Genomic DNA, 15,678 nt, shown 5'->3' on the forward strand with positions numbered 1-15,678 from the left:
TCCATAGACATTGAAAGCATTTTACTTTGGCATTTCTGTAATATGGCACCATTAATAGCTGTCTTCACCCATAATACCCTAATTAAACAACTATCTTTGGGGCTGGTCGTATACATAATGAAGGGGCAACAGCCTAGTTCCTAGTAACTAAGTAAAAATTTAGGTTATGCCATTTTATTCTTGCATTTTCTTGATTTAGAAGTTAAACCATGCTCACATTTCCAATTTCGCCAAGTCTGTATCTTTCTGAAACAAGCACAAAATCTCAAGAAGCATAAATGTTTCTACCTCCAAACACTCTTTTATCACTTTTGAACAATAAAGCAGTCAATCTAATGATTTCACAAACTTGTAGTATATGATTTTCACCTGTTTAGACAAAAGGTTTTCCAAAGTTTGATCCAATTAATGTTAGGCTGAAAGAGAATAAACCCTATATTAAAAACAAAATTAATTTATTTGCTCGTTGTGCCAAAATACCTCAAGAATAAAAATACTGAACTCAACTATAATTAGACGTGATGAAATAGGGAGTTTTAAAAATTTAATGTACTTCAGAAAGCATATAAAATTGAAAACCTCACAAAACCAAGAATTTGTCATAAAACAAATTTATTTTAAAAATCAGTATCTTGCATTTCAGACATACAGATGTATCTTTTATCAGAAGGTGAAAGCACCTTTTCCAGAATCTGCTTCCTGCAGAGTCAATACTGATTTCGAAACCGGTTGCTTAGGTCTTGGAGCTCTGTCACTAAGGTGTCCATAGCTGTTATGTCATCAGCTAATTCCCTGGACATTTCTCCAGTTGCCACATCTGTAAAAAGTTGCTGTAATATAAAAAACAAAGCAGAAGTATTAAAACAATACAAATTTCTTTAAAATAAAATAGATACAGAGTATAGAGTTAAAAAACCTTTTGCATAATAATACTATACAATTATAATAGCAATGGTAGCATTTTTTTCTGTTCACTAGCCTAGAAATGTACAAGCTAAAATAATTAAAGGGTGAATCAAAACAACATGCCTGAACTTATAAATTCAAATGAGCTCTGCTCTTCAAAGCATTTGCCTAAATTCTGATTGTTCATTTCAATGTTATAGGATGGTTTTTGAATGAACAGACATAATTCAACCAAACAAAACGAGTTTATTTATTGTGTATGCAGGCAAAACAAATATATTCTATATTCAAATTCATATAAATCATACCCTTTATGCCACTTATTTGAAAATTAATTTGGCTTAGGCCTCACAGACCACAAAGATTATCCTAGAAAAAAGTCCAGCAAAATAAAAATAACTGTGTCCTCTCCCTGAAAAAGGAATTGCCTTGGGAGGTTTATTGTAACAGATTTCAATAATGCTCCCATAGCTGAAAACATTTGGAAATGCCTCTCCGGGAGCTGCCTGCTGAGCCAACATAGGCCCCCAAGAAAATCAGCTTCAGGATTTTATGATCCCATTGTATGTGTATGTGTGTACACGTGTGCACGTGTGTACATGCGACTGTGTATATGTTTTATTCAGAAATACCATTTATGTAGCTTGCCAAACAACTGTTTCATTGGATTTGACTACATGATTTGTACAGCATTTCATAACAAAATGAAGTAGGAACTGCTCCAATGTCATCAGTAGAGAAAACACCTTTTGGGAAAATAATCTAGCCTCACGTAGTTTTTTTGTTTTGTGTGTGTGTGTGTGTTTTTAAACTAAGAATTACAGTGCTTGCAAATCATAATCAATCGGCATCACTTCCCTGTGGGGTAAGGAGGAAGCACAGAGAAACTGAGGCTTAGAAAAAAGTGAATAATTTGCTGAGAGTCCCAAAGACTTTAAGGGGTCAAATCTGTTCTGTGTCCAGGCTCTCCAGCACTCTCACAAACAGCCCCTTCACGCCACTCTTGGCAGCAAACCTGTACAAGGACAGGGTGCGAATGGGCAGGGGAGTCACTCTGTCCTGGGAGAGCACGGACTGGATGATTTGTTAGGTGAGTCTCTAGGTACTAGGAGCTTATTTCCATGAAGTCCCTGGCCTGGCAAGAAAAGACCTGAGATTCATTCAATTAAGCCTATTTAACATAGGCTGCAAGCAATTTAAGATAGTTATCCTCATTCATTTTCAATCTTCATTTTCACTTTTTAAAGTATTCTAAAAAAGTGACTTTTTTGGAATGCAATTCAGTTTGACAAACCTAATTCATTAAATAGAAAAGGCATAAGATCTACGAAACCAGAGACTCCCAAATATATGTGAAATATGCTTCAGAGGAGGCACTGGGAGGTAATTTTTCCCATTTTTGGATAATCCAGTTGGCATCTAACGAGAATGAAAATCTAAACACAGATGATGTTCCGGGGCTGCATTTTCATTATTTGGGAATCTATCATAATATGGGAAGGTGTGCAGTACCTGCACAGACAATACTATTCAAGTCATGCAAGTATAGATTACATAAAATAGTAATTTATAAGAAAAAGCTTTGCACAGACAAAAGGAAGCCACAGTATACCCTGAAGAAGTAAACTACTGTGGTAGTAGTAGAAGTAAACTACTTTGATTAGATCACTGATCAAAAGTAGGAAACAAAGCTCCCACTTTGGGAAGGAAAGTCACAGGAAAAAACCCTGCTGCTCTGACTTTGAGGGAGCTCTTGTAGACACGATTTTGAAGTTGTGCTGCCAAGCTAGGAGGAAATACAGTTCTCCTGGGTCATGCAGATCAACAGGAAAAGTGAAGTAAGTTAATTATTTAAAGAGGCAAAAATGATGCCATGATCTGAAAAGATCAAACCATTAATAAGAACAAAAAAATAGAAAGGTGGTTACAGAGTAAAAAGGTATTCAGAAGTGGCCTCCGTGTGCCAGAGACTTACTCTCAGAAGTAAGTCAAAATTACTTTGCAACCCAAGATGCAATAGTGAAAGCAAGTAAAGGCTAGAAAAGTAAGTGCTAAATTGTGCTAGAAGTTATATTTGTCCAAATTTTGCTTCCAGAGGTATAATCCAAACCTGGCTGCACAGTAAAATCACATAGGAAATTCAACAGATTTCCTGGGTCCATCCCAGACCTGAATCTACATCGGTCACAGATAGAGCCCAGGAATCAATCCAGTCTTCAATAAAGCTCCCTGAGTGATTCTTAGGCATCTCTGGCCCAGCACTGGTCCACAAGTTAGTTTCTGTGAACTAATGGCATACTTCAGCTGTCAAACCTCTATTGCCATCTACCTTAACAATTTTGCTCAAATTCATATACCACTTACTTAATATTTTTATCTAAGACAAATACAAAATAAGCAATAATATTCATGAAATTATAGGCTTGATGAGCTAGTCTACTTTTTTTCTAGTATGTACTGAAATGAATACATATTTAAACAAGAAGTTTACCAGTGGCATATATGACACACTTTGGGGGAAAATGACAATAAATACAAGAGCATTGCTTTAATTTAATTTAAGGAAAGCATTAAGGGCTGAATTGTAAACATTAATTTCAAAGACTTTTTTTTTTTGGAGACGGTATCTCACTCTGTCACCCAGGCTGAAGTGCAGTGGTGCAATTTTGGCTCACTGCAACCTCTGCCTCCCGGGTTCAAGCGATTCTCCTGCCTCAGCCTCCCGAGTGGCTGGGATTACAGGCACCCGCCACCATGCCCAGCTAATTTCTGTATTTTTTAGTAGAGATGCGGTTTCACCATGTTGGCCAGGCTGGTCTCAAACTCCCAATCTCAAATGATCTGCCCCCTTTGGCCTCCCAAAGTGCTGGGATTACAGGCATGAGTCACTGTACCCAGCCAATTTCAAAGACTCTTAAGTCATACACATTTAGAGTGGTCTAGCCATTAGGCCAATAGTATCCTCACAACACAACCAACCGTGAGGGGGCTGCTATGTAAAATATAACATGCGCCTAAAATTGTCACTGATGTAAAAGAAGATTTAACAGCAATAAGCTGATACTAATGACCTTTTTCTATAAGACAATTCCAATTCATTCACATGTCACTCTCACCTTTGCTTTAGATAACAAGCCCCGTAAATTGAGTCGAACTGAAGAAAGCATTTGTACAGCTTCTTGGGGACTGGATTTGTTTTTACTGCATTTTATGGCCACTGGAAAATAAATATGGAGAGAAACATCCATTAAAAAGTGTTAATAATAATTCACAGGTACAAAAGCCAATTATTTAATTAGAATTTTATAGTAACAGACTTTAGAAACACTTCTACCTGGAAAGTTTTTATTTTTGAAAAATAATAATTATGTACATAGCTTTTCCCTTTATCCTTCTTCTTCTTCTTCTTCTTTTTTTTTTAAGATACGGGGTCTCACCCTGTCACTCAGGCTGGAGGTGTGGCATGCAGCCTTGAACTACTGGCCTCAAGCTAGCCTCCTGCTGCAGTCTCCCAAAGCACTGAGATTACAGGTGTCAGCCATTGCACCTGGCCTTTCTCTATCCTTCTTTAAGAATGATAATTTACTGCTCCACGGAATTTTGGGGAAAACAGGTGATTTTTGGTGAGTTATGGATCACTGGGAAGAGACCCTAAACACCTATACATGCGTGCATTTGAGCACACACACGCACACATATGCATAGACAAATAAAATTAGGCAAGGAGACAAAATATTATTGAAAACAAAGTATCCACACAGACAAAAACAGATGCAGCACATCTTTGTGTGGCTTTCCATGCTACCAAGTCCCCAAAGGGGACTTCACAACTGCTGATGACACAAGCCTAAGGAAGTGACATGCCAGATCTGTATGGCTCAATTCTTACTGCATTTTCAAAATCAGGGTTTGAAGCACCATTCAGGAAGCACTGACAGCAACCCATGTGTCTTCATTTAGAGAATGCGACCACAACCAGGTTCTTAAGTTCCTGAGCAAGGCTTGGCATCAGCAGGGAATGGGGAAGAGTGAATCACAACTCTGCTCCCAGCATTCTGGGGAACCCATTTTCCCAAAACCTGAAATCACGAAGAAGGCATCGTTCTTCCTGGTAGAAGGCCTGGCTGTTAATGCTTTATGAGAACAAGTGAAGAGCTTTGTACAAACATAATGCCCAATATTTCCCCACTGACTTGTTCTTGGTTTTGTTCCCTAAATTATGCTCACTAAATTCAAACAGACCAATCGTCAGATACTCTTTTAAAATGACACTAAACAGCACAAGGATTAAAGTCTACTTTATACTCTAGATTGTAGACCAAGGATAGAAAATCAATTTTTTTTTTTTTTTGAGACAAGGTCTCGCTCTGTCACCCAGGCTGGAGTGCAGTGACACAATCATGGCTCACTGCAGCCTCAACCTCCAGGATTCAAGTGATTCTCTTACCTCAGCCTCTCAAGTAGCTGGGACCACAGGTGCATGCCACCACAACCAGCTAATGTTTTAATTTTTTAATTTTTTGGTAGAGATGGGGTCTCACTATGTTGCTCAGGCTGATCTTGAACTCCTGGGCTCAGGTGATCCACCCACCTCAGCCTCCCAATTACAGGCATGAGACAACATACCCAGCCCAACAGATTTCTTTTTGCATGCAAACACTAATCAATCGGTAGAGGCTGCCTGTGCCTGGCAAAACAGAGTTCTGTCATTAATTAATATCTTCCAAAGCCAGCAAGAACCAGGTTTGACATTCCTATTTTAGAGTAATAATGAGGAATAATAATTAGACTTTGACATTTCTCATTAAAGGGTGAAAGGATGCATAGTAATTAGCAATGTTAAGCCCGTTTTCAAAAGGCAGAATTAGCCCAGAGATAGTGGGGATTATTAGTCTGTTTCTCTTAGTAGAGGAAAGTTGTAACCACCATGGCAGCAGTATTTGAGCTGTTTAGTACCCAGCAGTTTAGATCAGAAACTGTTGTATTTCTTTTTTTAATCCCTTATTTTCATTCTGACAAAAGCAAAAGTAAAGCAAAAAGACAGATATACTCTCTTAGTTTTCCTACTCAATCCCATTTCCAAAAGGCATTATAGACTGAGATAGAGAGAGACAGCTAGAGGGACAGAAATAACTTGCTGTTTCAAATCATCAGAAAATCTGAAGCAGCAGTGCCTCCTCTATGTAGACTGCAGTTAAAATGCATTAACTCTTATTTTAAAAACTCCTGGATGGCAAAGAGCTAAAACACTTTAGCCCACCCTTTCCCAGAAAATAAAATAGCAGAAACTATAAACGTATACCTTCCAGACAATACAAATGAGCACACAATGACGACATTGTTACAGGGAGGCCTCAAATACTATGTCAAGGTCGCAACATCTTATCAAGCTTTCTGAAGTGCATGGCTACGTTAATGATGGCAACCCAAGGAGTAAACCATGTGGAGATTTTTAAAAATGTTATGCAGTCACGCATCGCTTAATGACAGGGATACGGTGTAAGAAATGTGTGGTTAGGCAATTTTGTTGTTGTGAGAACATCGTAGGGTGTACTTACACAAACCTAGATGGTATAGCCTACTATGCACCTGGCTACATGGTATATAGCCTACTACTCCTAGGCTACAACTCTGCACAGCATTTGACTGTACCGAACACTGCAGGCAATCAGAACACAATGGTAAGTATTTGTCTATCTAAACATTGGGAAGGTACAGTAAAAATATGGTTTTATAATATTATGGGGCCACTGTCATATATGTGGGTCCACTGGTGACCAAAATGTTGCTATGGGATGCTTGACTGTATTTCCTTTTTATAATTGGGTGGGGTGGAGGAACAATGTTTTGAAGAGACTCATACACAGAGAAATCCAGCTTATTCTTTGAGTACTAATGTACAAAAGTAACAAGGAAATGGTTAAGATTTATCTTTGTAAATCTAAAATATCATTAGAAACGAAAGCTGGGCATCCACTCAAATATGCTTAAAATGTTGTAGGAGCATGAACACATAATTCAATGATGTCAAAGGAGAACTTAAAAGAATGGACACTTGTTTTTCTCCAAGTATTGCCCTGATGAAGAAAATAATGCCAATAATAGTTTAAACCCAACTTTAAGATGCAAAATAAAGATTTTTCCTAGAGTATCTCTTTAACCTGCATATCTCTCTTTGACAGGTTTAATACCATTACTTGGTGAGTACAGAAAATATCATGGCTTTGACAGTTCATAGAAATGCTTAGAGTTGGCAAGTTGAAGTAGATAAGATAAATTTTTCAAAGTAAATCCCATCCTGCTAATTATGTACCTAATACATCAGTGTGGGTTTCCCCAAATATCATACTATATCCACAAAGACCAAAAGCATAAGGACTGGATCCCATCTGAGCCCACCCACCATGAGGTCAGTAGAAGCCACGTGAATTCTAACCACCCCCAAAACATCCTTCTACGGCTCTGTTAGCAATTACCCCAAATTTTCTACACTGACTTTCAGCTGTACGGAGCTCAGCAGTTCCACCTTCTCTGCCAAGTGCTAGGTGACTCAGGAAATTAGATATTTATATCCTATGGGTCAAAGATATCAAAGGTCAAAGGTAGAACTATCAACTACCAAGCTAATTTCTAAATTGTTTGAATGTTCTGTGACTTCTTCATAAGCAAGCCAAACTTTATCCTTGTTCTTAATTTCTCTCTTTTTAGTTTTGAGTCCCTTATCATTTATAGCTCAAGTCCTCTACTTTGGAAGGAAGAGGGTGGTGGTGAGAGGGTAGGGTATTAACATCTAAACCACGTGTGAAATACTGCTAAGTGTTTGAATGTTTTCATTTATTCTTCACGGGTAGGTATTATCCCATTTTACTGATGAGGAAAGTAAGGCTCAGAGAAGTTAAATTATTCACCCAAGGTCAACTAGCAAGCATGTGGTAGAGCTGGTCCTGGAGCTTAGGCCTCCCTGATTCTAAAGCTCTGCCCTTTGCATTCTTCCTTGTTTGCTCCCTATTTGTTGTAATTATTAGTGGCAGCAAGGAAGTTAGGCAGGCAGGGAAGTAGGTGGAGAACTTTAGGATTGGTTTAAGGTCCTTGTGATTCAGTTCTTAACACTGGGGGCATCATTATTTTATTGGAACTGCATCACACACCCACATTCATATATAAATATAAAAATGCATTACCAAATTTAACTGGCATTTTTAAAAATTAATAATTAAAAGCAATGCTTATTTGGACTATATTTACCCAAAAGTCACATAATTTTATATGTAAGGTTAAACCTCTCCTCAAACAATATCCTCTACCATTTCCCAAAGATAAGGCTTATATTTTATATTTCTTTTGTATATGCTATAGCTCTTTGCATATTGCTATGTACCCCAGAGATCTATGTGTGAGTCAAGTTAAAGTTAACAGATTTCCTTAATGCTATGTAATCAACACAATGAGACTCGGTGTGGAATGAAGGTTATACAAAGTTGTAAAGATGTTTCACATCTCTAAAAAAGTTTCTAATTTCTGTTACTTACTCCAACAGAATATAAGCCTCTATCCTGTTTCTTCTGATTTCAAAATGCCTATTACACAGTAGGTGGTCTATGAATGTTTGCTGAATTAAATACAACAATATCAATATAATGAAATAATTTGATATTGTTTATAATGGAACTTTACTTTTGACCAACACTCTTTTTTGTCAGTAGAAAATAAGTCAAAACATTCCATGGATATCAAATGTTATATCAAATACCATGTGCAAGTCCTAAGGCTCTTTGAACAACTTCCTTAAATGATGTAATATCTTTCTCCCAACAATTGGACTGGGTGTCACACTTGTATGCCTTTGAGAGGCACTGGAATGCCTAAGGAAAGAGAAAGAACAACATTCAGAATAACAAGTAGAATTCACATTTCAAACTCTGTTTCCTGGAAGTCATATGGAACTAATTCCAATGTGAAAAAGCAGCATCTGTGTTGTACAGCACAGCGTCTATTACTCTCATCAAAGAAGGGGTGGAAATGCACACCCAACGGCAACAAGCCGTAGCAAGAAATCAAATGGATGTACCTGGATTGAGACACTTCGCTGTAACCAGAAAAATATAAAGGCCAGGTTTGGAAATCTGTAAATGTACAGATTTTCTCAGCATTTGTAGCCATCAGTTTAAAAAACCTGTTTAGAGAATGAGGCAGGAACTTGGTTAAAACAATGAAATTGCTGGTAGATAATATGTAATCTCACAGATGTTTAATGCACCCTCTTTCAAATCCTTGAGGGAGAAGTCACAGGTCAGAGAATTCTGGGTACTCTTAATTCCATATATGCAAGAAAGTCCATAATTCAAGAAGAAATGGAAGGACATGAAAGTAGGGTGTGCATGTGTGCAGGTGATACATGTTCTCTGGGCTGACAAGGCCACGGTGGAAGCCAGCTGTGTGGACTGAGGGAGGAGAGAATGCCTAAGAATCCCACAGATTAGCTGTGCCGTGGCTAATTCCAAACCCACGCAAGGAGTACATTTGATTTGCTGTGGGTGTTTTGAAGAGAAACATAAAACAATTATTCCAACCTTGGAAACTCTGCGGGCTCCTTTAAGTTCTAAGATAAGAGGCTAAAGGCATAACTTGAGTGGAACTGGGGTTCTATCACACTTGTGAGAAAGGGCAGGGCAACCTTTGTAAAAGTATTGTATGTTTTGACTTAAAAGTTGGCTTCTAAGATCTTTATCTTGTTCCTTTTTCTCTTTTCTTTTCCTAGTCCCCATCTCAGATCTAAACACTCCTTCTGTCCTTGTACCCATCTACCACAGTCTTTAGCAACGTGCCTGCAGAAAGGGGTGTAGAGTAAATAACAAAAGCCAACTCTTTGCTGCAGATTTAGTAGGGGTGGCCATTTCAAGAGGCCCTTTTGCAGGGAACAGAGAACAACTATGTAAGAAAACTTCATGGAAAATAAAGAGATGAATGTTACAAGTCTTAACCAGCCCACAATTCAAAGTACGTAGGTTAAAGACTCTGAATCAGAACTGAACTCTAGCATACTAATCTTATCTTTCAGATTGTTAAACTCTTCCTCCACCCATCAAAAAAGTAGATCTACCACACACATGTTCAAACGAAAGGCAAGGACTCAGGAGGAATGAAGGACTTGCCTTTTCATTTTCATCAGGCTTTTCACTCTGCCCATTTCCATATACGTGGGCATACAGCCTCCAGATTTCTCCATCGTTTGTCACTCTTGAAGTCACTCTGCCAAATAACTCCTGCAGCTTTCCTTTGAGGCCAGTTGCGACATCTCCACTTCGATCAGTCATCCCATCAATCACTGCCCTGACTAGAATTTTAAGGACCTTAAAAATGCACAGAAGAAACTGGTAAGTTAGAAACCAACAAAAAGTAACAAAAACAAAGAGCTATCTAACCATCATCAAAGACAACGACAATGAAAAACCTTATGAAACTTGTTAAGAGTACCACCTTCAAGCTTTTGAAAAACAAAATAAAATTCAATCCTGAAGCACTCTCTAAGATCTCATGGTGACTACCTCTCTGATGTCCCTTCAAAAGCTTCTGGAGAGGGTTCTTCTTTCATTCAAAGGGCCCCATGTTCGGTGCTTGGCTCTTCTCACCTGGAACATTCTCTCTGAATGATTGGATCCACACCTATAGCTTCATATATATGGCTGAGTTGGCTGCACTACTGTCTATGCAGCTCCAGCCAGATTCCCCTCTGGAGTTCCAGGACTGTGCACCTCAATACCTACCAGACAGGTTACACCGACATCCCTCTCCATCTATCCAAAGTGAAACATAGATCTCAAATCGCTCTTCTTCCTGTAATCTCTAGGTGAGCCTATCTACACAGTTCCCAAAGCCAATAACCTGAGCATCAACCTAGATTCTCTCCCACTTCTGCCACAACTACTAATTTGATTTTCAACATTCCTAATGTTGATTTGATTTTATTTTCAACCTTCCCAATGTTTTCAACATTCCTAATGTCCTATTTAGGACAACATTGAAAACAACATTAAAAACAATCCTAAATACAGCTTCTCCTACCTTAGTTCAGGCCTCATTAACTTCAATCTCGGCTGCTATAATAACCTTCCAACTCTGCTTAAAGAGGTCCTGGCCTCTCCTAATTACTAAATGATAAACTGCTAATGCATTTGCATTAGGCATGCAAAGTATCTAGCAAGTATCTCTTCTCTTTCCAACTACCTCAGGTTGGCTCACCATTTTTTTTTTTTTTTTTTTTTTTTTTTGAGACGGAGTCTTACTCTGTTGCCCAGGCTGGAGTGCAGTGGTGTGATCTCAGCTCACCACAACTTCCGCCTCCCGGGCTTAAGTGATTCTCCTGCCTCAGCCTCCCAGGTAGCTGGGACTACAGGTGAGCGCCACCATGCCTGACTAATTTTTGTATTTTTAGTAGAGATGGGGTTTCACTATGTTGGCCAGGCTGGTCTTGAACTCCTGACCTCGTGACCCGCCCTCCTTGGCCTCCCAAAGTGCTGGGATTACAGGCATGAGCCACTGAGCCCGCCTAACTTCTTGGCTATCTTATTATCATCAGTCAGCCTTTACACGTTCTATCCCAGATGCTTTGAATGCTGACAGATGGATTAAACTGCAATCTGCAGCAGGTTATATTATAAAAAGGTACATCTGTCATATCTACATTAGGCTGTGTATCTGAAGGCACAGAAAACACAACCTCAATCTTCCACTCCTTTGATGGTGGGACAGCAAAAGAACCAGCTTGAGGAAAGTACTATAACACCGTGTTAGTCAGTGCAGTCCATGGACTGACAGCACTGGCATCAGAGCTTATTAGAAATGCAGAATCCTGGATAAAAATGCTGATCCATCTTGGACCAAGATTCTGCATTTCCAACAAGTTCCCAGGTGATGCTGATGTTGACGGTCTGTAGGGCACACTTCGAGAAACAAGTCTCCAAGGGACAGCTGCCCACATCTTTATTTTTACTGTGAACTGCAAGCAGAGGATGGCATTTTATCATTTTGTATCACCAGTGTTTAATATAGTGCCTGGCATATTGCAATTGCACTGACTCAATAAATGATTGTGCCTGAAAGACTGAATGAATACACCTCTTTCAGAAAGCGTAGCTGACAGAAATGTAACCAGTGTGAGATCTTGCTGTCTCCTCCTAGAACATTCTGATCCATGCATGAGATGTGGCTGAGGAGTGGGGGCTCCTCTGGAACATGGATACTTTTAGGAATGTGAACTCAGACTCATGGTCCTAATTATATACAGTGATAAAAGAAGACAGAAAATTCAGTTGTGCTTTTTTTTTCTTGTTTGGACAAGGTACATCATCTCTGTCTGTAAATTCACATTACAATCCCACATGTGTACTTTTGACTCTGAAAGTAATGAAATTCATATTACAATCCCACTGGTGTTTTAAATCTGAAAGTAACAATGCAGAAGAAATAGTCTGAATGTGTACTGCTTGTTTCAAGTGATCATTCTATAAGCATGTCAGGTATTAACATGTTTTGAAAAAGATGGTCTATTAAAATAGTTACTAACATGTACAAATGAAACACACTAATGAGTGATACTTTGCTTCTTCTGGAATCCCACAGTTGGCTCAACATCCTATCCCTTCACTTTAGCCTACTGGGGAGACGATGTGGGGAGAGAAAGCTTTTGGTGTTCTTGCCAATAAAAATGAAGAGCTGTAGTGCTGGCATTAAGGAAGGAAAAAGTTGATCAAGTGCGTGTGTGCCTCCTCTGTGTATGTGTGTGTGTTTGCAGGGGCATGAAGGGAACTGCAGAAGGGCAGGGAGGTGAAGCATCTGTCTGTTGTGGGGGGTAGACAGGGGATGGAACTGTAGATAGGGCAGATACTGAATGCCCCTGCCCAGTTCATATGCAGATACCACCAGAAGAGAGAGGAGGGAGGCAATAACCAATTTGTTTCATGCTCCCCATCTGCATGTTCAATGGCCAGTGAAATAGCTGGGCCTGGGGCTTAGAAAAGAGTTCCACATTGGAGGAATAGATAACGAGAGTCATTGAGGGTCATGGCAGATATTGCCTAAAGAGACTGTGTTGGGCAAGAATAAGGCTGAGGATAGAATCTTAAAGAACACAACATTTAAGAAGAGGGCAAGTAGGCTGGGCGTAGTGGCTCACGCCTGTAATCCCACCACTTTGGGAGGCAGAGGCGGGCAGATCACCTGAGGTCAGGAGTTCAAGACCACCCTAGCCAACATGGTGAAACCCTGTCTCTACTAAAAATACAAAAAAATTAGCAGGGTGTGGTGGTGGGTACCTGTAATCCCAGCTACTCGGGAGGCTGAGGCAGGAGAATCACTTGAACCCAGGAGGTGGAGGTTGCAGTGAGACAAGATTGTGCCACTGCACGCCAGCCGGGATAACAAGAGCGAAACTCTGTCTCCAAAAAAAAAAAAAAAAAAAAAGAGGGCAAGTAGAGAACTCACTCACTCATCGAACTAAAAAGGAGTAGCCAGAAAGGTAAGAAAGTGACGTCATGGAAACCAAGCAAGGAGAAAGTTACAAGGAAAGTAGATCCACAAAGGATCAGGAATGGAAGATTCCACTGGATTTGGCAATCATAAGGGTGAGTGACCATAATCCAGAACGAAAGCCAGAACAAGCAAGGCAGGAGAGATCATGATTTCAGACAAGAGGCTTAAAAAGAAAGAAAAAACATAAAAACCAAGATGATTATTAACATCACAAAAAATGAAGAGAAACCCCCCATAATCATAGTACCCTATAATACTAATTTTCAATATCCTTTGCATAGGCATTTAGTGTATTTGTTTAACCAAAATTGTTAATATAAATATATTAAGATGATGAGAAAGAGAAGTAGTGGAAGTGCAGGTATGACAGTTCTCATTTACTATAAGAAGTCAACAAATAATGCCTCATTTTATTTAATTAAAAAATAGCAGTAATATAAAAACTATTAATATGAAATATGGAAATGTGCAAGTAGCAGAAGAGACGCTAAAGGGTTTCTCCTTTTTTGGAGAAGGATTTGGAAGAGTAAGGAGGGGTAAAGAAGGAAATTGGTATACTATAGTAAAGGGTAATGAGCCTTTTACTATTATTTGGCTTGTAAAACTACATAACTGTTATTTTAATATACATTTAAAAACAGAAAAAGCAGACATAAATACATTCAAAGACTGGCAAAGAAGAAGAAAAAAAATGATGACACACATGAATATTCATTTATTAGACTTGCCTTTAATGTCCCATAGTGGTGATTACCTTGAGGGTATTTGGGGGTGGTGGTGACTAAAAGAAGGAAGGGAGGGTTTGGGGAGTTAGGGGAGTGCTGGTAGTGCTCTGGTTACACAGGTGTTTTCTCTTCACGAAAAAAAATTCTTATGTTTACTTATGATTTGTATGCTTTTCTGTATGTACACTATATTTCAATAAAAATTAATTTAAAATTATTCCCTGTACTTAAGAAAACCTCATAAAGTAAAAATATGAAGTGTTATTTAATCACATTAATAAATGAAGCTAATATTCAATCTTAAAAAGTGGTTTTAGAGTGATATCAATTTTTTTTTTTTGAGACAAAGTCTTGCTGTTGGTCAGGCTGGAGTGCAGTGGCGTGATCTCGGCTCACTGCAACCTCCGCCTCTCAGATCATGCGATTCTCCTGCCTCAGCCTCCCGAGTAGCTGGGACTACAGGCGTGTGCCACCACACCCAGTTAATTTTTTCTGTATTTTTAGTAGAGATGGGGTTTCACCATGTTAGCCAGGATGGTCTCAATCTCCTGACCTCGTGATCTGCCCGCCTTGGCCTCTGATAACAATTATTTTTAAAAACCATTACAGTAATTGTATAACTTACTGGCTAATATTATCATTTTTATTCCCACTAAGTCAGAAAATTCAAATTCTGGTTATCCACACTGACTGCAAAAGCAGTAACTTTTAATGTAACATATATATAACCTTTCTTTAGAAAATAGATATTTGAGATTAAAAGGAGTAAAGAGTGTTATGATAGTATTTCTTTGATTAAATGAATCACCCATGAGTACAGTTTTCTCTTGGGCAGTCTACAAATTTACCAGCACTATACCCCTTTGCCTCAGCAAAAGTGAAAAACAATTTAAATAGTGAATGTTTTTATCCACTGTTACATGTAAATTGCTATGAGTAATTAATCTATCAGCAACAAGTCAGAACTATAAATTACTACATATGTAATATTAGTGGCTCAAGAGTAGAAAATTGAAGTTTAAGATTTTAGAGGTGGAATGACTCTTGGGGAAACAGGACCCAAGATATAGCCACAGGGATGGGTTGTCACTGAAATAAAGACTAAAGCCTCTGTTATGTCCAAAGTACTGGAGATATTATCTACCTAAACACCAAGTATCAAGATCAGCTAGATCTAGAGTGGAGAGGAGGATACATAGTTGCTGAAGTAGGTCATGAACATGGGGAAGGGAGTAGGAGCCTGGTAAATAGCAGTAATGAGCACAGGCTTTCTGTCCACTACATTACAGAACTGTTCCATTAAAGGGGCCAATATACAGGTAAGAGGTTTGAAAAGTGTGAAGCAATATAAACATATAAACTATTACAATTATCATTGATCCTCAACTACCTTACTCTGTTGGAAATGGACAGTAACACCCACATTGCTGACTTACTGTACTGCCCTACCCGTTAGCTCACTTCCATGTTTCCTTATGGTTCAAAACAGAACTCAAACAGAATTCACCACCATGGTGTC

General features: G+C 38.8%; 1 protein-coding gene across 1 annotated transcript in view; it reads right to left on the bottom strand.

Annotated features, from left to right (window-relative positions):
* Positions 1-595: 595 nt before the first annotated feature.
* TTC27 (tetratricopeptide repeat domain 27) overlaps positions 596-15,678 on the bottom strand; it is a 196,288-nt gene continuing 181,205 nt past the window's right edge. Inside the window, exons 17-20 of the mRNA XM_055253546.2 lie at positions 10,059-10,256; positions 8,657-8,768; positions 4,023-4,123; positions 596-830 (exon numbers count right to left, since the gene is read on the bottom strand). Of these exons, the coding sequence (XP_055109521.1) occupies positions 708-830; positions 4,023-4,123; positions 8,657-8,768; positions 10,059-10,256 (534 nt within the window). The 3' untranslated portion in view covers positions 596-707. The remainder of the gene's footprint in view (positions 831-4,022; positions 4,124-8,656; positions 8,769-10,058; positions 10,257-15,678) is intronic.

The sequence above is a fragment of the Symphalangus syndactylus genome, chromosome 18 (genome assembly GCF_028878055.3).
Source record: "Symphalangus syndactylus isolate Jambi chromosome 18, NHGRI_mSymSyn1-v2.1_pri, whole genome shotgun sequence".
In the NCBI taxonomy this organism is placed as follows: domain Eukaryota; kingdom Metazoa; phylum Chordata; class Mammalia; order Primates; family Hylobatidae; genus Symphalangus; species Symphalangus syndactylus.